Source organism: Lynx rufus, unplaced genomic scaffold (assembly GCF_022079265.1).
Source record: "Lynx rufus isolate CCGP_SWC_20201006 ecotype Redwood Valley unplaced genomic scaffold, mLynRuf1.p SCAF_4, whole genome shotgun sequence".
Lineage (NCBI taxonomy): Eukaryota > Metazoa > Chordata > Mammalia > Carnivora > Felidae > Lynx > Lynx rufus.
Genome location: NW_025814856.1, coordinates 164,398,636 through 164,418,756, shown reverse-complemented (window position 1 = coordinate 164,418,756; position 20,121 = coordinate 164,398,636). Strand labels below are relative to the sequence as shown.

At 46.8% G+C, this 20,121-nt stretch overlaps 1 protein-coding gene across 1 annotated transcript in view; it reads right to left on the bottom strand.

Annotated features, from left to right (window-relative positions):
• The window catches only part of NUB1 (negative regulator of ubiquitin like proteins 1), a 28,862-nt gene extending 9,362 nt beyond the window's left edge, over window positions 1-19,500 (bottom strand). The window contains exons 1-8 of the mRNA XM_047094803.1: window positions 19,402-19,500; window positions 16,840-16,957; window positions 14,287-14,454; window positions 11,987-12,045; window positions 10,929-10,999; window positions 8,100-8,282; window positions 7,812-7,903; window positions 5,837-5,943 (exon numbers count right to left, since the gene is read on the bottom strand). Of these exons, the coding sequence (XP_046950759.1) occupies window positions 5,837-5,943; window positions 7,812-7,903; window positions 8,100-8,282; window positions 10,929-10,999; window positions 11,987-12,045; window positions 14,287-14,454; window positions 16,840-16,957; window positions 19,402-19,472 (869 nt within the window). The 5' untranslated portion in view covers window positions 19,473-19,500. The remainder of the gene's footprint in view (window positions 1-5,836; window positions 5,944-7,811; window positions 7,904-8,099; window positions 8,283-10,928; window positions 11,000-11,986; window positions 12,046-14,286; window positions 14,455-16,839; window positions 16,958-19,401) is intronic.
• Window positions 19,501-20,121: the final 621 nt, after the last annotated feature.

The following is a 20,121-nucleotide window of genomic DNA, read 5'->3' as shown; positions in this document are numbered from 1 at the left end:
GTATTTATAAGCTGAATCCTCCCAATGGGGAAAAAGCAGCTAGGGCTCAGGAATAACGGTCTAATACCATCTGCCCTGGGCATAAACACACGCACAGCCTTGCTGTGCCGGGAAAGACGTTCAGCAGGAAGTGGAAATTGGGGTCACCGTGTCAAAACCCGTCAGCAAACACGAGGAGACCATGGTTTAAAGCAAAGGTTTCCAACCCTGACTCCAAATCAGAATCACCTGGAAGTGAGGAATTTTTTCTTTTTTTTTTTTTTTTGGTTAATACTGATGCTGAGACCCCATCTACATCAAGTTGTGATAGAAACGTCTGGAGATAGGGCCTGGATGCTGTATGTCGAGTGTCTCCCTGGGTGATTCTAACATACAGCCAAAGCTAAGAACCAATGCTTTAAAGACACACCCAAAAAAAATCACTGCTTACTGGGAATGCCCCAACTGGTGAAAACAAGGTATTCATATGCAGTCACAGGCAAGGTGGGAGGAAAAAGGATCCAGAAAATGCCAAGCTCTAAAAGCTTAAGGATGTGGGGGCCCAGGTACAGGCTAAATGCTACCCTGTAGGTGTCGCAGCAGGGCTAAACCCAGGTCCAGAGAAAGGGAGAAAACAAGACAATGATATGTTGACAAAGATGGACATCAAGATTATTTATTTTAAATGTGATTTTTAGAAATTCATCATGCAAATCCAGACCTGAAATCTGAACCTCCTCGTCGACAAGGAAGGAAAATATTTGGAATCGTGTGTTACACCTAGACAAACTTGGGGGCGCCTGGGTGGCTCAGTCGGTCAAGCATCCGACTTGGGATCTCACGGTTTGTGAGTTCGAGCCCCACATCAGAATGCTTCGGATTCTATGTCTCCCTCTCTCTTTGCCCCTCCCGCTCACACTCTGTATCTCTCTCTCAAAAATAACATTAAAAACGTTTTTTTTAAAAGAGAAAGGTCTTGGCTGTTTGTTTTCACGGGTATTCTATCAAAAAAAATAAGATTGCTCTTCTATCAAACTGCAAAGTCCACATGCCCTCAAGCTTCCCACCTTGCCCATCAAAATCTGCCTGAAGAAAAAAAGAAAAACCCATGAAATGCGATGGCGATGGCAGCATTTACGCTATAAAGCAGGAGTCTCCTAAGTGGAATGTCAGGCCTTGGGGGTGCACCCGGGACAGTCTACATGCGTATGCAAGAGAAATATGCCAAAGCAGGCTTCTCTCCTCTTTGCGAAGGTTTTGTAACATACACACCGTATCTTACACACGTGCACGCGCAGCTGCATGGCTGGGCATGGGCACTTTTTTTTTTGTTTTAATTTTTTTTTAACATTTGTTATTGAGAGACAGACACAGAGCGTGAGCAGGGGAGGGGCAGAGAGAGGGGGAGACATAGAATCTGAAGCAGGCTCCACACTCTGAGCCGTCAGCACAGAGCCCGACGTGGGGCTTGAACTCGCGAGCCCTGAGATCATGACCTGGGCCCAAGCTGGAGGCTCAACCAACTGAGCCACCCAGGCGCCCCCTCTGGGCAGGGGCACTTTCTCAGAATGCCTGCTCAGCCTGAGAACTTGCCTTTGAGGGAAGAGGAAGGATCTTTTATGTCCAAGGTGATCTTACTTTCTAGACTCCCTCTGTCTCTGTGACAGAAGATTATCCTGCCATCCCTAAGAAAGCAGGGGACATTTTGTCACAGTTTTCAATATCTTCTATGTGTGCACAGGCTCATTCGTGTTTAATAAGCACGAAGGGCAAGGGCAGGAACTGCCTCATTTCAGGTAGGCATAGAAGCCTGTGTACAAGTTCAAGCCCGAACGCAGTACTGTGCAGCATGAAAACAAACACCAGTCTCACAGCTGAGAAATACATTTCATTCTTTTAGTTTTAAAAACAACACTTTCTATTCATAGGCCTATAAGAGACCACAAAATCATTGCTTATACGTAGTAATTCTGAAACTCTTAGGCCTGTCATTGAACCTGATTGGATCCCTCAGGTTTGAAAACAAAATTTTCAAAGCCTTGTATCAAATTGTACCATAGAATATATTTTTATTAATACCACTTCAGCTTGTGGTTTTAGCGGCTTTCACAATCAGCAGTCAAAAAGTTCTCATGTTAAAAAACATTAATTGAAATACCTAAATGAGCAACATTTATTTAAATAAAGCCTACTGAGCCTACCTTGAGAAAAATTAAATCCCATTTGGGCTGAAGTCAGTTACTTAACAGAAACTTATTCTGTTTGCCTTATGAGTTCAAAATTTTTATGTAAAATAAAGATACTAGTTTCAAGAAACGTAAGCTAAGCCTACGTATCTCCGTTTCCTTTCAGGGAAGGTTGGCTAAGAAGTCTTTTTTATCACTGGCCTTAAGGAACCGGATCACAGTATGCCCTGGTGTAGTTTTCCCATAGTTCTTTTACTTAGGATTCATTATGGTCCTTTTATCTGGGGGTTTACGGGTTTTCACCAAACTGGGAAAATTTGGGGCCATTATTTTTTTTTTTTGTCCCAGCTGCCTTTTTCAGAGCCTACAATTATCCACAAATAGGGTCATCTGAGGCTGCTTTATAACTTGTGGATGATGTGCCCCCCCCCCTTTTTTTCTTTTTTTAGTCCTTTCAGCTTCCTGTTGGATCATTTCTGTTGCCTCACCTTTACGTGTACCCATCTTTTCTTCTGTGGGGTCCGATGTACACTTAATCCCACCCGACGCTTTCCACCTCAGACGTGGGGTTTTTCATCTCTGCAATTCCAACGTGGTGATCTTCAGTGTGTCTTCCAGGGGTCTATTTAACGTGCTCCATCCGTCCTTTACCTTCCTGAACATACGGAACGCAGTTCTAGTAACCGTTTCAATGTCCCCGCTTACTAATTCTGTCTTCCGAGTCTGTTTCCATTGACTGGGTCTTTCTCCTTAGTGTGGGGTTCTGTTTGCTTGCTTCTTTGCAGGACTGCTAGTTCTTAATTGGCAACTGGATGTTTCTGTATTGCTGGAAGTATTACTGAGCTTTGTCTGAGAGGCAGTTACTTGAAAACCACGTGAGGGGCGCCTGGGTGGCGCAGTCGGTTAAGCGTCCGACTTCAGCCAGGTCACGATCTCGCGGTCCGTGAGTTCGAGCCCCGCGTCGGGCTCTGGGCTGATGGCTCAGAGCCTGGAGCCTGTTTCCCATTCTGTGTCTCCCTCTCTCTCTGCCCCTCCCCCGTTCATGCTCTGTCTCTCTCTGTCCCAAAAATAAATAAACGTTGAAAAAAAAAAAAAAAGAAAACCACGTGATCCTTTTAAGGCTTGCTTTTAAGCTTGGTTAGGTGGGACCACAGCAGCCCTTGGAGAGAATTTTGGCCTACTGCTGAGGCAATACCCTTCTGAATTCTGTGCGACGGCCTGTGACCAAAAAGATTCCCACTGTGGCTGGCGGGAACGCAGATTCTTCTCGGCCCTCTGAACTCTGAAGACTGTTCTCTGCTCCTCTCGGGCGGGGTTTTCCCCTGCCTTGGGTAGTTTCCACACACGCGTGTGCTGATCGTTACTCAACAGAATACTCCAACGAGACCCGCTGAAGCTCTCTGACATCCTCCCTCAGGCAGAGGCAGCTCTCTCCTCTCACATCTTGGCCTCCTTGGATTCCTGGCTTCGACTCCGGCGGGACCAGGAGGCTGCATCTGGGTTTCTCCTCCCTGCACTGCAGTCTAGAGATGCTCTGGGCAGCCAGCTGAAACAATCACAGGGCTCCCCTCGTCTGTTCCTCCACCTTAGCGACCGCTGTCCTGTACTGCTCGGAAACTCGAGTTTTCAGACACCTGGCCCAAATTTTCAGTTGTTTTCGGTGACAGGGTAAGTCCAGTCACTGTGACTCCATCATGGCCCAAAGCAGAACTCTCACTTGTAGTTTTAAACAGGGGAAGAAACTACTCGTGGTCATACTACCTACCATCCCTCCAGATGTAGAACAGAGAGCTGGGACGGGACTTTTGGCCACCGTGAAGGTGGGAAATCATCATGTGGGAAAGGAAACAACACACGCACATCCCTGACGTGTGTCAGCGCTCGTCTCTACCAAGAGGAAGCACTCGCACCCAACGTATGCCAATAAGGTAGCCCAAATAAACAGAGCTTCAGGGAAAAAGTGTCATTCTCTGCTGAGGCACTGACAATTATTCCTGGATTAGTATACCTACTGCTTACTGAACACGTTAACGTACTGTGAACTGGAGATACGGTTATTTTTATTCAGGGGTTCCTGGAGACCCGAAAATCATTTCAAGGATTTATCTGGGATAAAAAGATGAAGAAAGGCTCATGCAGACAAATCAAGGTCAACCACGTCTTGGTAACTGCTGAAGCTGGATTAAAAATGTATAGGAATTCACTATACTAATCTTTATGTGTACTTGAAATTTTCCTAACCAAAAGTTACAAACGATTATGGAAGGAAACGAGAAACCGTATCTGAGTTTGAGGGACCTAACTTACCGCCTGCACCGTGTCTAGTCGAAGAAAATGAAACCAGCATAGAAGCAGAGACCAGCAGAGTAAGAAAACCCGAAAGGCACCAAGCCCTCATTCTAGTTATTTTCAGATTTGCCTCCTTCTCCCAAATATTCGAAACAACAAATCCCCTTTCTTACTTAAGTCAGTTTAAATTGGGATTTGTTGGGGTGCCTGGGTGGCGCAGTCGGTTAAGCGTCCGACTTCAGCCAGGTCACGATCTCGCGGTCCGTGAGTTCGAGCCCCGCGTCAGGCTCTGGGCTGATGGCTCAGAGCCTGGAGCCTGTTTCCGATTCTGTGTCTCCCTCTCTCTCTGCCCCTCCCCCGTTCATGCTCTGTCTCTCTCTGTCCCAAAAATAAATAAATGTTGAAAAAAAAAAATTTTTTTTTTAAATAAATTGGGATTTGTTCACTTAAAGCCCGAGGGTGCTAGTACGTTTGGCAAACCGTAAACATCTGTATTGATTTTCTTGACGTGTACGATACATCTTGGGGGAATTTGTCAAAATGGGGGAAAAATTACCCGAATGTTGTTAACTTCGGACCATTCTTAAATCTCAAGTCTAATTTTCAAATGTTTCTTCTTTCAGGATTGTAGTCTCTCAGTGCCTTTTGCCATTAAGAGGAATTAGGAATCCTTGGGAAACGGCTGCTTCCTGGCCTGGGGCAGGGAATGGGCAGGAGGCGTCTGGAACACCGGAGACCAAGACCGCTGGGATCAGGTCAAAAACATGAAAGACAGCCAGGACCCACTTGCTGGCCAAAGACGGTCAATTTAAAGCACTGAGGTTTGAAATACATCAAATGTGTTAAAGTCCATGAGTTCACACTGATACTTTAAAAAAAAAAAAAAGAAAAGAAAAAGAAAACCCAATTCACTGCCGATATCCCCTTTGGAGAATTCTAGGGAAGCCGCTCATTTATTCTGAAAACAAGAAAACAAGAGGGAAGAACCGAGCTTTTTATTCTTTCTGTACAAACTGTACCTGACTGTAACCCAATTAGCTGATGAGGAAAAATATTTCTTCCCAGGAAAATCCCGGCAATAAATGCAGGAGGTATGTATCACTGTTTTGCAGCCCCTGATAAAACAATAGATTTGGGGAATGATATCAACATCCACACCAAAACCACGAGGGGAAAAGCTGATGGGGCCTGCATGACGGATGGGGCAGGGTGCCGACGCATCACAAAACCCAGACCTATGTCCCGCATGCTTGCCGTAAGGACAGTAAGTGCGTATGTCTATAAAATTCTTCACAGGGAAGACCTTCCTTAAAACCGGAAGACCTTCCTTAACTGGGAAATCTTCCTTATAACTGGTATTCACCAAATACAAAAGCGCCTACCAGAAATATTTGTCAGCATCCAACAGACATGGCAAGGCTATTCCATATTCTTTTCTTTTCAGGAAAGCTCTGCCCTTCTCATGATATCCCATAGCTAACATAAGGGCCTAGAAAAAAATACGGATTTAAAAAAAACATCACTTTAAACTATAATAAAACAAATTCTATTAAAAGCACAGTAAGTCTAAAGAAATCAAATAAAGATTTAAAAAAACAATGACAACAAGATCACAACTGAATCTAAAAGCCAAAATCAAGAAAAATATAATCAATGCTTTCATTTCATCAAAATGCTCGGATCAAGCACTCAATTCAATGTGACTGATACGGTCACAGCCAGCACCTGCCCCCTTTGTTTCCAGCAGTTTATTTTAGTACCTGGTGACTTAGATGGATTTCTAGTACTCTCGAAGACTGAACACATAAAGAAGTAACCAGAGATGCTTGTTTGTATCCTTTTTAGAAAACATATTCATTTCACTTTCTAGTCTTGACAAAGTTTTTTCTGAACTGTCAACTCTAGTATTTCTAAAAAAAGTTTTCTTTATTGTTTATTATTTTTTTACATATTTATTTATTTGGGGGAGAGCGCAAGCAGGGGAGGGGCGGAGAGAGGGGGATGGAGGATCTGAATGAAGTAGGTAGGCTCTGAGCTGACAGGCTGACAGCAGAGGGCCCCCATGTGGGGCTCGAAGTCCTGAATCGTGAGATTGAGACCTAAACTGAAGTCAGATGCTCAGCTGACTGAGACACCCAGGTGCCCCTCTAAAACAATTTTTAAAAGGCAATCCAGGGGCGCCTGCCTGGTTTGGTTAGTAGAGCATGTGACTCTTGGTCTTGGGGTCATGAGTTCCTACCCCATGCCGGGCACAGAGCTTACTTTAAAAAAAAAAAAAAAAAGGTAATGCAGAAAATGCTTTAAGTTCATTGATATTTAGATTTGAGTTTATGCTTCAGTCTTGTAAATATTTTCGGAAAAGATCTGGATATCTTCATTTAATGTCAGAGAGCTGTGGCGAATAATCACCAACATTTAAAAACAAACACCGATCAATCCACTGATGGCTACAAAGTCCTCTTCTTAAAACGTGACTTTAATCCTCCACTTTCAAGGGAGTAATTCATATCGTGAGACCTACACAAACTTGTCTTTTAAAGACGGAAAAATTAGGGGGCGCCTGGGTGGCTCAGTCGGCTAAGCTCCAACTTCGGCCCAGGCCACGATCTCACGGTTGGTGACACACAGCCCCGCATCGGCCTGTGAGCTGACGGATCCCGTCTCCCTCTCTGTCTTCCTCTCTCTCTCTGTCCCTCCCTTGCTTGTGCTTCCTCTCAAACATAAATAAGCATTAAAAAAAAATAAAGACAAAAATTAAAATGGACTTGGCCCACCGTCATTCTAGCTCTTCTTTCTAAGGAGGTCCTGGACTCTAGCTCTCTCATCTCGGGGTCGCAGCTGTAGAACGCTGCCATAAAAGACCAGCTTGGGTATGTTCCAGGGGACAACCGCCTCCTGCCTATTCCAAGCTAGCGAACACGGAACGGGGGACTGGGGGACTGGGGTGAGATGGCAGGATCGCCTGTCAGACTCTTCCCAAGTTACAGAGCCCCCATCCCAGCCCCCCCCCCCGATCCGTCCCTTGGGGGACATGGCCCTCTAGTGAAAACACCACATCAAAGCTACCACTGCCCCGGGAAGCCACTTATGCTGAAGGCAGTGCGTCACATTACTCAGGAATGTTCCAAGTCACCGCCGCGGGACAGTGCAATCATGCTGTCCCGTTCCACTGCACTGAAAATCACAGGGTGAGTCCGCTGTACCCAGGTGCTCACCATATGGTGACATCCCGTTTATATGCTCAACCAGAAAGCTATTTCTAGTCCTTTCTAATAGTCCAAGATACAAGAACTAGCAAACCACTTCTGTCCTGGACAGCCAACCGAAGCGCGAGCCACAAACTTCTATAGTCCTTACTTTTCTTTCTGAAGGGGGAATTCTGATGGATCTGCCCGTCTGGTTAGCTATGTCTAAGTACGGCGTGGTTTCTGGGTCCACCACCATCTCAGCTGCAACAAAGCCGAAAGGAACCCCGTTAGTTCGACGCTAAAAAGCAGTGATGGGGACACTGAACTACTAGACCGTGGGGCACAAGAGCCCATAAGAACGGTGAGCCCCCTGCCCCTCCCCGCCCTCCCCCCCAGGTCTGATCTGCCACCGCCTGTAAGACCCTGAGTGAGATAAAGCGCCCAGAGTGCTGTGTACCTCTCTCCGCCAAGATCTCCAGGCCTCTCTTGGTCCTCTGGATTCTTTTTTCTTTTAGTTCGGCTTCATTTTGCTCTTCTTCTTCAACCTGGAAGTTTTTCCTCACATCCTCTTCAGACTGTTTCAGTTCAAGCACCATTGCTTTCACGTTGTGCGTCACTCCTTGTTCTTCAAGAGTTTTCCCTGCACAAATCGGAAATGCTCATTACGAAAAGAGCCGCTGGAGCTGGAAAGCGGTCCATTCTCCGTGTCCCTACATGAGCTCTTAAACCTGCCCGAGTACTTGCGAGCCACTGCGCGACGGACTCGGTGACAGCACGTGTAATTCAGCTGCTGCTAGGCAGGGGGTAAAAGCAACCGGTGAACTTTCCTCCCCTGTAGCTGGACGAACCACAAACCGGGTTCGCAGCAACGGGCGAGAAGACCCGGTGCAGTGGGGCACGGCGGGAGATCTACGGTGGCGGTTAAAAGCAAACCTCCTGGGTTCTATCCCTTTATAGCTCTGTGACCCTGAGTAAAGTGCGTATTTCCTAGGACCCAGGTTCTGCACACATAAAATGGAAATAAAGCTACTGGCAGAGGGACGTCTGGGTGGCTCAGTCGGTTAAGCATCCGACTGTGGGTTTCAGCTCAGGTCATGATCTCGCGAGTTCAAGCCCCACGTCGGGCTCCACACTGGCAGTGCAGGGCCTGCTTGGGATTCTCGGTCTCCCTCCCGTTTGCGCGCTCTCTCTCTCTCTCAAAATAAATAAACGTGGAAAAAAAAGTGGCAGAAATCAATGAACCAGAATAAAAGAGCTTATTAAACTAATCAAAACCTGGTTCCATGAAAAAGTAATCAAATACACAAACCTAACAAAAACTAAGTCAAAGATGCAAATGGACCACCATCAAAATGAAGAATAAACACACATACATACAGATTTTAAAAGAATGAAATATTATGAACCATAAACATACAAATTGGAATGTTTTTCTGGAAAACTCCAGTTGGATTTTTTTCTTGAGAAACTCGGCAACCATTCTAATGTAAAAAAATAAAGATACACCAATGGCCAAATCACCTTAATAAAAAAGAGCCAAGGGGGACCTGGGTGGCTCAGTCCAACTTCAGCTCAGGTCATGATCTCACAGTTCATGGGTTCGAGCCCCACATCAGGCTGTCAGCACAGAGCCCGCTTTGGATCCTCTGTCCCCCCCTCTCTCTGCCCCTCCCTGCTGGTTCTCTTTCTCTCTCCCCAAATAAACTTAAAAAAAAAAAAAAAAAAAGAGCCAAGAAGGGGACTTTTACCAGATTTTAAAACTACAACAAAACCACGGTAATAGAACCCTATGGGTGAAGGTGGTCAAAAGGTAGAAACTTCAGTTACAAAGTAAGTCCGTCCTGGGCTGTTTGATGTGCAGCCTGGTGACTACAACAAACAATACTGTGTTTTATATTTCAATGTGGCTAAGAGAATAAAAGTTCTTCTCACAAGAAAAAAAAAATTAATTACGTGAGACGACAGATCATCGTGCTCGTTCCACAATATATACAAACATCGAATCATTACCCTGTACCCCTGGAACTCATATAATGTTACATGTCAATTACACCCCAACAGAAAACCCTCTATGGTTCTGGCCCAGGAATAAACCTATAGGTCAAAGGAAAGAACAGGAAGTGCAGAAACAGAGCTCTGACAAAGGAGGCACCGAAGGGCAGTGTGGCAACAGCAAGATAAGTTCGATCTTTAGCCTTTAAATATAAAGGGGGCCTCCGGACAGATTACAGACCTCACGCAGATTAAACTAATACAAGAAAATGTAGAAAACTGTGTGGCCCTGGGGTGGGGGTGGGGAAGTAACTATTAAAACACAAATGATAAGGTGGAAATTGATGGATTTGATAACGACGAAATCAAGGATTTCCAACCCATGAAGAATACCACAAACAGCACTATCACAGAGATGACAGTGAAAAGCTGTCTATGACACCCACAAGAAACAGGAAATGGCTCGCGGAGACGCTGGAAAGGAAGCCTAGGGCTGTGTGCAGGCTGTGTTCCATCAAGCGAGGATGTGAACCTGACTCTCTAAGCCAGAAGAACTTACTGGGAGCAGACTGCAGTGCCCGCCCAAACTGCTGCAACAGCGAACTGGTCGCCCAAGTCTATTCGTGCCTCCTTCAAGTCCATCTCCCTAGGGCAGCCAAAGGGACCTTTGAAACCCAAATATGTCATGTTGCACTCGCCCCCCCCCCCCGCCCCGCCCCAGCCTCCATGGCTTCCTGCTTCTGTTAGGAAGAACATTCTAACACTGCACAAGTTCACAGGGCCCGGGGTTTCTCACAGCAGCACTACTGACATCGTGGGCCAAGTGAGTCTGTCGTGGGAGCTGTTCTGTGCCTGATCTGATGTTCAGCAGCGTCCCTGGCCTCTACTCCCTATGTGACAGGAGCACAAGCCCCCACCCGCACCCCACAACCAAGTCATGACAACCAAAATCGTCTCCAGACATTGCCAAATGTCCTCTGGGTGGCAAAATCACCCGGCTTGAGAACCACTGCCACCACCTTTTCGCTGTGGCCTCTGCATCTCCGTTCCTTAACATTTCCTCAGACCTGAATGAGCGTCTTTCTTCCCGCCAGCACAGAACAGATAGTAAATGCTGATTGGAAAACTTGCTTTCTGCTCTACGTGCTTATTTTAGCGAACACTGCGACGATCAGTTTTAGACTATGTGTCCAAGAGAGCCGCTAGAAATTGGTGAACAGAAAAAGAGAGAGAAAAAAGATGCAGCGTCATTACATGAACCCGATTTAAAATTCTGCACTTTGCCATGACATACCTAGTTGAAGCTGTTTCTTGTTGATGACAATTTTGATGTAATTTTCTTGAAATCCGAAGGTTTCAGCTATTCTGTAAAATAAACCGGTACCCGCTGCAGGCCGTCAATTTGTCATGAGCCGTTAAAGAGAGTTTAATCGTGACAGCTATTTCATACATTCCCCTCAGAAACTCTGGTATTTCGATTTACTGACTCACAAACATCACTTCGTGGTTCCTAGGTGGTTATTTGAGACTGTGTAAGAGGCCATGTCCTTTTTAAAACTATCTCTTTCCTCATGCTGTGGAGACCACTTGGGCGGGACATCCATTTGAAGAGGAGGGCCCTGGCTGCATGTCAGAAGCAAATCCATTCTCTACACTTTCTGCGGACTCCCTGGAGGAGCCCATAATAGAGGGGTGCTCCCGGCAATCTTCTGCGCATGTGTGCTGAATGAATGATGCTTCCTGAATCCATCCCTAACGGCCCTGATGTAGACCAGAGGAAATGAGAAAAATCAGCTTCACAAACAAGGACTGGCTAGCCCTGGAGGTAGTGAAGACACTTACCATTTAAAAATCGAGAAGTGGATGACCTGACCAACCAGGCCTCAAAAGGTAAATTTCACTGGCCTGTGACGGGTATTTTTTTCTTTTTACAGATGGGCCGACAGCCTGAAATCGGCTAGAACACCTTGCTGAATGTCACAGCAAGTTATCAGTGCGCGAAGAAATAAAAGTCAAAGCTGGTGATCTGGTGAATATCAGGTTATTTATATCACTCGTTCGCTGATTAGGACACGTTGGCCAGTGCCGGTCAGGTGGCAGGCATGGCGTTCCCACGGACCTCAAGTCCACTGGGAAATGAAGGCGAGTGGTGCCAGTCTTGAGTTCTTGCTTTGCCCTTAACTGGCAGTGTGAGCCTGGTCAAGTTCTGCGGCCTCGAGGCCTGTTTCCCTTCCATTAAGCGAGCATAAATAACACCTGCCCTGTCTCTCTGACGGGACTGTCACAAAGGATCAGTCGAGCTAATGTAAAAGGGCCGAGAGCAGCTGGGGCGCCGGGCAAACAGATACTTACTTTGACCTCAGTTCTCTGCCACTGATGTGCAATCGGGTCTCCAACAGGTTTTTCCTATCCTGTTTTAAAAAAGGCAAATCAAAGAAAATGTACTTCAGTGTGACACTTTTTGGTGCTATTACTCTGTCTATAAAATCAGGAAGGCTGGTATCAGACGATGTTAAGGCCTGAAATGACACGTGCCTAGTGAAGAAGCTACTGAACATGCTGACCCTGTGACCTGGATGCCCTCAAGGGGGTGGCAGCGTGCACCCGAGGCAGGGCTCAGCCTCCGGCGGGAAGTTAGATGTTCAGAGGGGTTTGTGATGCGTCTTTACTCAAGGGAGCTGGCCTATGCGACACAAGGACCCAGACCAGCACCTCCAGCACTGCAGCCACCCTCAGTGAACACGACACGGTGCCCACTGAGCAGGGAGTGGCAAGACATGATCTCGGAACCTCTTCGTTCTCCACTGGCTGGGCTTCTGAGGAAAAACTGCGATCAGCAGGGAAGCCTACGAGACCATGCACATCTGCTCAGGTTGTACACTCAGCTTTCTGACCGGTGAGCTGGTTTCCCCGGTGCTTGATTCTAGCAAAGAGGAGCCCTGTATGTGTGTGGATATATATGTGGATGTAGATATAGATATAGATATAGATATATAGATATATGTGAACGGGCATCCTGAGGTAGTTACATATGTCATTTTCTTTTTCTCAAAAAGCTCTTTGTTTTTCCTAGAAATGTGTTAAAGCTTTAATGAGATAATTTACATTTCATAAAGCTCACCTGTTTAAAAGAGAAGTCAGGGGTTTCCTGTACACTTGTGAAGTCACACAACCGTTACCGTAACCAAATGTCAGAACGTTTTCATCATCCCCTCCAAAAAATACCATAATTCACACCCCCAATCCCTCCCTTTATCCCCCAAGCCCCAGGCAACCACTGATCTAGTCTCTGTCTCTATGGATTCACTCGTTCTAGACGTTTCATATGAACGGACTGTACAATGTGTGGCCTCTGTGTCTGGCTTCTATCGTGTTGCTAAGGTTCAGCCGTGTCACAGACGTGTCAGGACCTCATCGTCTTCGTGGCTGAGTAACATTCCTCCGTGTGGCCACCCTCCCTCATGGATCGTTCACCCACTGACGGACATGTGGGCTGTTTCCACCCAGGAGCCAGAGAGGGCTCTTCCGTGAACACAGCTGCTACAAACATTCACGTACAAGTTTCCGCACAGACACGGTTTTCTGGAGTAAAACTGCTGGGCCCTATGGTAGATCTGACGCTTATAGATTTTCAGATCTTCTGAAAATGATTAACACTGATCAGTCCTCAGAGGCCAGCAACCTTTGGGTACCCTGCCTCAAGAACCTTTCTGGACTTGCACTACTGAGGACGTGGCCCTGACATGCGGTGGCCCCGCCCGCATCACTGTGGCCCTGCTGGAGCACTCAGTCCATCACACTCTAACCTCCACCAGCACAGAGAAGAGGGAGAATTCCCGACTGACGTGTCCGGCTGCACACAGCTCGGCAAAAAACCTGAAGTATTCCTTTGATTCCCCGTTATTTCTAAACGTTTGTCCGAACTGCAGAAAAGGTAAGCCATGTGACGCATAGCCTTGTGACGTTTTGGAGGTCCGTGAGGGACAAACCCACCCTGTAAAAATGTTCCAGTTTGGGGCGCCTGGGTGGCGCAGTCGGTTAAGCGTCCGACTTCAGCCAGGTCACGATCTCGCGGTCCGTGAGTTCGAGCCCCGCGTCAGGCTCTGGGCTGATGGCTCAGAGCCTGGAGCCTGTTTCCGATTCTGTGTCTCCCTCTCTCTCTGCCCCTCCCCCGTTCATGCTGTGTCTCTCTCTGTCCCAAAAATAAATAAACGTTGAAAAAAAAAAAAATTTAAAAAAAATAAAAAAAATAAAAAAAAAAAAAATGTTCCAGTTTGAAAAACCTACAAAATTAACTTGGAAGTTGATAAATATTCAACATGTTAAGTAACCGAAAAGAATTTTAACTGTGGATTGTAGCCTTAAAAAAAAAAAAAAATCACAGGGCGCTGGGTGACTCAGTCAGTTAAGCATCTGACTCTTGATTTCAGCTCAGGTCATGATCTCACGGTTCGTGAGTTCGAGCCCCTCATCGGGCTCTGTGCTGGCAGTGTGGAGCCTGCTTGGGATTCTCTCCCCCCCCCCCCCCCCCGCTCCTCCCCTGCTCACTCTCTCTCAAAATAAATAAATACACTTTTTTTTTTTAAATCACAATTTATCACTAAGTTAACAAAGCATTGGTACCTATGTACTCATTTAGGGAAATTACTCACTTTTCTTAGTCGGGGAGGTAAAAATATCTCAATTGTCGCAATTCCTGTTGTTTTATAATTTTCATTTCCCGCGCCACGCTCAATTGCTTTGCAACGTATTTCTTCTATTATCTTTTCCACTTCATTTTCACAGCAGTCTAGCTTGTCAGAGTACTTCTTGGCAAGGTCCTGTGAAGCCAGATCAGAACACAGGTCAGTGTAGCGCCGACTGCAGAAAAGGGGCACGATACGGGACAGCGTGTGAAGGGCTCTGCTGAGTGGCGGTCAGCCCATCGGAGAGAAACCCAGACGGGCTTGACATCTTGAGAGGGAGAGAGGCTAGGAAGGATCCAGGTAAAAATAAAAGGAAATAGAAACAAAGGATGGATAGGGCACCTGGGTGGCTCAGTCGGTTAAGCTTCTGATTTCGGCTCAGGTCATGATCGCAGGTTAGTGAGTTCGAGCCCTGCATCTGCCTCTGCGCTGACAGCTCAGAGCCTGGAGTCTGCTTCGGATTCTGTATCTCCCTCTCTCTCTGCCTCTCCCCCACTCACTCTCTCTCAAAAACGAATAAACGTTGGGGCGCCTGGGTGGCGCAGTCGGTTAAGCGTCCGACTTCAGCCAGGTCACGATCTCACGGTCCGTGAGTTCGAGCCCCGCGTCGGGCTCTGGGCTGATGGCTCAGAGCCTGGAGCCTGTTTCCGATTCTGTGTCTCCCTCTCTCTCTGCCCCTCCCCCGTTCATGCTCTGTCTCTCTCTGTCCCAAAAATAAAAAAAAAAAAAATTAAAAAATAAAAAAAAAAAAAACGTTGAAAAAAAATGAATAAACGTTAAAATAACAGTTAAAAAACAAAAACAAAAAACAAAGGATAGGAAAACGGGACCGAATAGAAGAAGTGTCAATTATAATGGGGATTATCCTGGGCTAAAAGAAAGGTGGGCCGGGACCTACGTTGACTGTGATACGTTATAAGTGAAGTGGTCAGCTCCACTGGAGGGGATAGAAAGAAAAAACAAAAACAAAAATAGAGAAAACATTCCCATTTTTCCAACTTGTGAGAACAAGTCAGGTGAAACTTAAATAACTATCCTACCAGAAAATTCTGAATCACTGTACTGGTTGTAAAACCATAATTTGCTAGAATGACTCAACAGAACTCAGAAGAACGCTGTACTCCCAACGATAGTTGATTGTAAAGGATACAAATGAGTGTTTAGGTGAAGAGGTACAGAAGGCAGAGCGTCAAAGGGTCCGAGCGCAGGCGCCTCTAACCCTGAGGCATTGGGGCGTGCCGCCCTCACAGCACCCGGATAGGTCTGCCAATCTGGAAGTTTTCAAGGGAGTTCCCTTCTGAAGGCATGACTGATTACCGTCATTGGCCTTTGGTAATTAACTCAATCTCCAGCCTTCTCCCCTCTCCGAGGTTGGAAAGGGGAATGGAAGTCTAAGCTTCTAATCCAAGCTTGGTCTTTTTGGCCAGCAGCCCCATCCTGAAGGTATTACCAACAGTTGCCTCATTGGAACAAATGATGCTCCTATCACCTTTATCACTGGGGACACTCCAAGGGTTTTAGGAACTCTGCGTCACGTCCTGGGGGCAAAGACCAAATAGCTTTCTTATTCTGCCATACCTAGCTTCTGAGCCAAGAGACTGTAACAAGCAAATTCAGAAAAAAGGTCAGAAAACGGGTTGCAGAAAACACAAAGTGGGGCCTGTCAGGAACAGGAAAAATAGGAAAACTCTTTTCTCCCAAGCGCTTCCTTGCGTCACCACACGGGGCAATATGATGCCCTTGTGACAGTCCTCAGTCCCTGATAAACATTACATTACTTGTCTCAGGGTACTCAGACTAAGAAAGCAGAAAAGGACACGCTATATTCCAACATGACAGAGTTCTATCAGAAATGATTAATGAAGGCGCCTGGGTGGCTCAGTTGAATAAGCGTCCGTCTGTTGGTTTCGGCTCAGGTCACGATCTCGAGGCTTCATGGGTTCGAGCCCCGCACTGGGTTCTGCACTGGCAGCACGCAGCCTGCTTGGGATTCTCGCGCGCGCCGGCTCTCTGCCCCTCCCCTAAAACAACGCCATTTCTGATGTTGCCGAAGACAGCTGAGACGTAATTCTTAGAAAGATGTATTTTGAACAAACGAACATATAGCCATAGTATAAAAATAGCTGGCAGAAGGGAGCAACTATTTTATAGTGAACCACGCTAGCAAGGAGAACTGAGAACCAACCCAGCCGCTCCCCCTGGCCACACAAGAGAGGCATCAGTACTGCCTCACCAGCAGGTCAAAATTAGTTCCCCGATTACCACTTTTACGTAACACTGAAGGTATTAAAAATAGCATGTGCCTCGCAAATTAGAGAACACTCTCCTATGAATAAAATCTTATTAAACAAAAAGAAGCTTGTCAACTCCTAGTGAAAAGTGGGTACCTGCTTATCCCTAATGCTCTTGGCTAGGCCAAAAGTTACATGGTTACACCTGGCAATTTCCGGTGACTCCACAACCTTATTCACCAAGGAGACTTACAACACAGCTATTTATTTAAGTCTTAAAAGAAAATACCTTCAATGCCAAGCCAACTTCTTTATTTTCATCTGTATACGGAGGTTTCCAAAGTTGAATTCGGTCTTCCCTTAAAAACTGGGTCAGTTTTGCTTGGAGATATTTCTTTTGCGCCATTCTTAAAAGCAAAACAGTATATGAAGGATACTCCACACTGTATTTCAAGGCATTTTATAACTTACCTGTGTGGTAAGAAGAGCTCCCCTCCACTCCTTCCCCTCCTGTTTAATCTACATTACTTTTAGACTAGGTTTTAACTAGCTCCAGATTTCTCTTAGGTATTTTATACATACACTAAAATATACAGTTGCATGTTACTGTTACATAAAGTATGTATTTCCAAGTTGCTAATATGTAGCAAGGCTTATAATACTTTTCTATTTCTTAATCTCTTATTCTCTGATCGAAAAGATAAAATGAGGGGAAGGTGAATCCCTAAAGCTGTTAACTGTCATAAACAACTCAACAGAGAGTTTATACGTTCTCTTGTACTTGTATTTTGCTGAGTTTAACACAAAGACCAACCACCTTGGAAGGGTAAACATAAAAGCCAGCTTGAACCGTGAACTGGCAACATTCCCTAGAACTGAAATTTTTAAATACAAAAGTTTCACTAGAGAAAATGTATATATTTTGTGATAAGCACACAACAACCCATCTATGTGCACTGTTCAGATCGAACGCTGGTTGGATCATCATTTTACAGCCGAAAACACCCAGGCCCCAGGTTTGTACAACGACTTGACCAAGGTCACAAAGTTAGGCAGCGCCATGGCTAGCACTGGGATTTCTGCCTATGACACTGGCCTTTGCATTCTGGCACGCAATCCTTCACTGCTTATCTGTCTCGCGTATGTAACTAGTGTCCCCCAAAGAAACACCGGCCAGCGATGGAGAGGTCCACTCATCTCTCATGAGCACAGCAATTTGAAGGGATGGCTAAGGCTGCTGGCAATGTCAACCGACCAAATTAGACAAGGAGTAAGAAAAGGAAAAAGATAATTAACGTCTGAATGACGAAGACAAGGTCCACAGAGTAAAAAAATACATATATAAGGGTTAATATAATCTTGATAAGTAACTTTCTCTTTTTTTATGTAAGGCCTGTATTCCACACCCCCCGAAACCCAATTCACCTAATTTTAAATCAAGTCTGTTCACTTAAGTGTATTCCATAAATACATATCTTAAAGTTCAAATCTATTTTATATCAGCGTGGGGGGAAGAAAGAGGTCATCAGGATACGGAGGAGGAAAGGGAGTAAGGAATAAACACATCAAGGAGGGGCTTGTGCATCCGGGTGACCCACAGGAGAAACCCAGATTTTTAAGCATTTAAGAAACCACTTCTCACACGGAAAAGCATGCGTACTTATGAGCATTAGCTTTTCAAGCATAAATAACTCACACAACCACTGTATCTAGTTCCCTACTCAAATCTTCAGGAATTCTGAATAAAATATCAACAGGCTGGGGGGGGGGGGGGGGAGGGAGTGATCATTTCATGGGCCGCTTACTAAGGGAGGCAAGCTGTTTGTAAGGCCAGGTGCACAGCCCTCCGTGGCCCATCCTAGCCACTGCCTGATTAAAGGCCCAAAGGGTTTCACAAATATAGTGCGTGTCCCACAATCTACCCACTGAGCAAATCAACAGATGGCGGTCTGTAGGCACAAGACCTAATGTTTACAAAAGAATAGTCTGCTGTTTTGAAATGTACAAAAATTTCAGTTATAGACAACAGAATCAAAGAGGATACGTACTTCACATCAAATCAAATCGTTTAATAAACCAGTTTTCAGTTTTAGCTGGAGAACTGAAAGTTTCACGCGTGCCGTACAGCGTTTCACATTGCAGCCAAAAAAGCAGTGATGTATTTCAAGTATTTCTCAAGAAAACGGGGGAGGGAAGCCCAGAAATTCATTATCACTGCTTCAAACTGAAAGTGAAACGTTTTAAACCACGCCTTTAAAATTTTCACTTTCACTTTAGTAACGATCAATCTATGCTACCTTTCCCCAGAGCTTTTCAAATACACATATGTACACGTATACTCAAAATACGCTACATTTGCTCTTAGATGGAATAAAAGATTCTTGTCTTAAAAAATAAGAGTAAGGGAAGGAGATGAGAAACGCAGAACCAGGTCGTCAGAGAAATAATCAACCATGTTTTCTCATTAAATAGCAAAGAAAACCTAGCTGTGACTGCAAACACAACCCAAACGGCTTATTTGGAATAACAGTGTTGCGTCTCAAGCTTTTTGTCTGGCTAATCAGATACATTTCTTTCTCTGCCCCCCGCCCCCAACAATACTCCACATTATTTTTAAACACCCCCCCCCCCAACCACCCCGGCCCAGCCCAGCGCAGACCCAGGGCCGCTCGAACCGTCGGGTCCCGAAGCCCCGGCCGGCCTCCGCGCAGGGCGCCTACCGCCCGCCGCTGTGGCCGCGCCCCCGCCGGCCTGGGGATGCGTCGGGGTGGTGCCGGGAGCGGGGGCCGCCCGACGGCGCCGCTGAGACCCGGGTCGGGGACTGGACGCTCGACCGCCGCCGCCGCCTCACCTGCGCCACCACCGCGCCCGCCGCGACCCGCCGAGTGCCCGGATGCGGCGGCGGCCGCCGTTTGTTTTCATTCCGGGTGAGGCTGGCCCCGCCCCCACCGCTGCGGCCTCCGCGCCACCCTCTCGAGGCCCGGAAGGAGGGTTGTGGGCGGGGTTAGCGGGCGGGTCCGTGTGGGCGGAGCCAACAGGGGCGGGACCGGTATTGCTTGTGGGCGGGGCTAAGACGGGTACGGTGTGGGCGGGGTGGGTGGGGCAGGGAGAGGACGGGGCGGGGCTGAGGGGAGGGCGTGGGCGGGGCAGGGTGGCGGGTGAGGGGGCGGGGCCTATGGGAGGACCCTAGGCCGGGGCGTGGGAGTCTCGGGGCCGTTTCCGTCCGGGTGGAAGTGGTGTGCCGGCCCGGCCGCAGGCTCGGTCCCGTTTGCTCTTCAGAGGAAATTGCGCCTGGCTTCATTTCACCAAAAGCCTTGAAAAAGACCAGCGGACCTGGCAGGGAGTACCCTTTCCCCCTCGGTCTAGGCCGGGCTAAACAGGTTGTCCCCCTAAACGCCAGGGTTTTCTTCCCTGTCTCCGTCGGGCCTCCGCCCAGGGTGACATTTAGGTTGCTTCACCTGAAACTTATCGGCTGGTTGCCCTGGTGCTTCCCGCCCCCCCCCCCCCCCGACCCTGGCCCTGCTAACCAGGTATCCATCGCACTAGCAACCTCAGTGGTCGATGGAGAGCC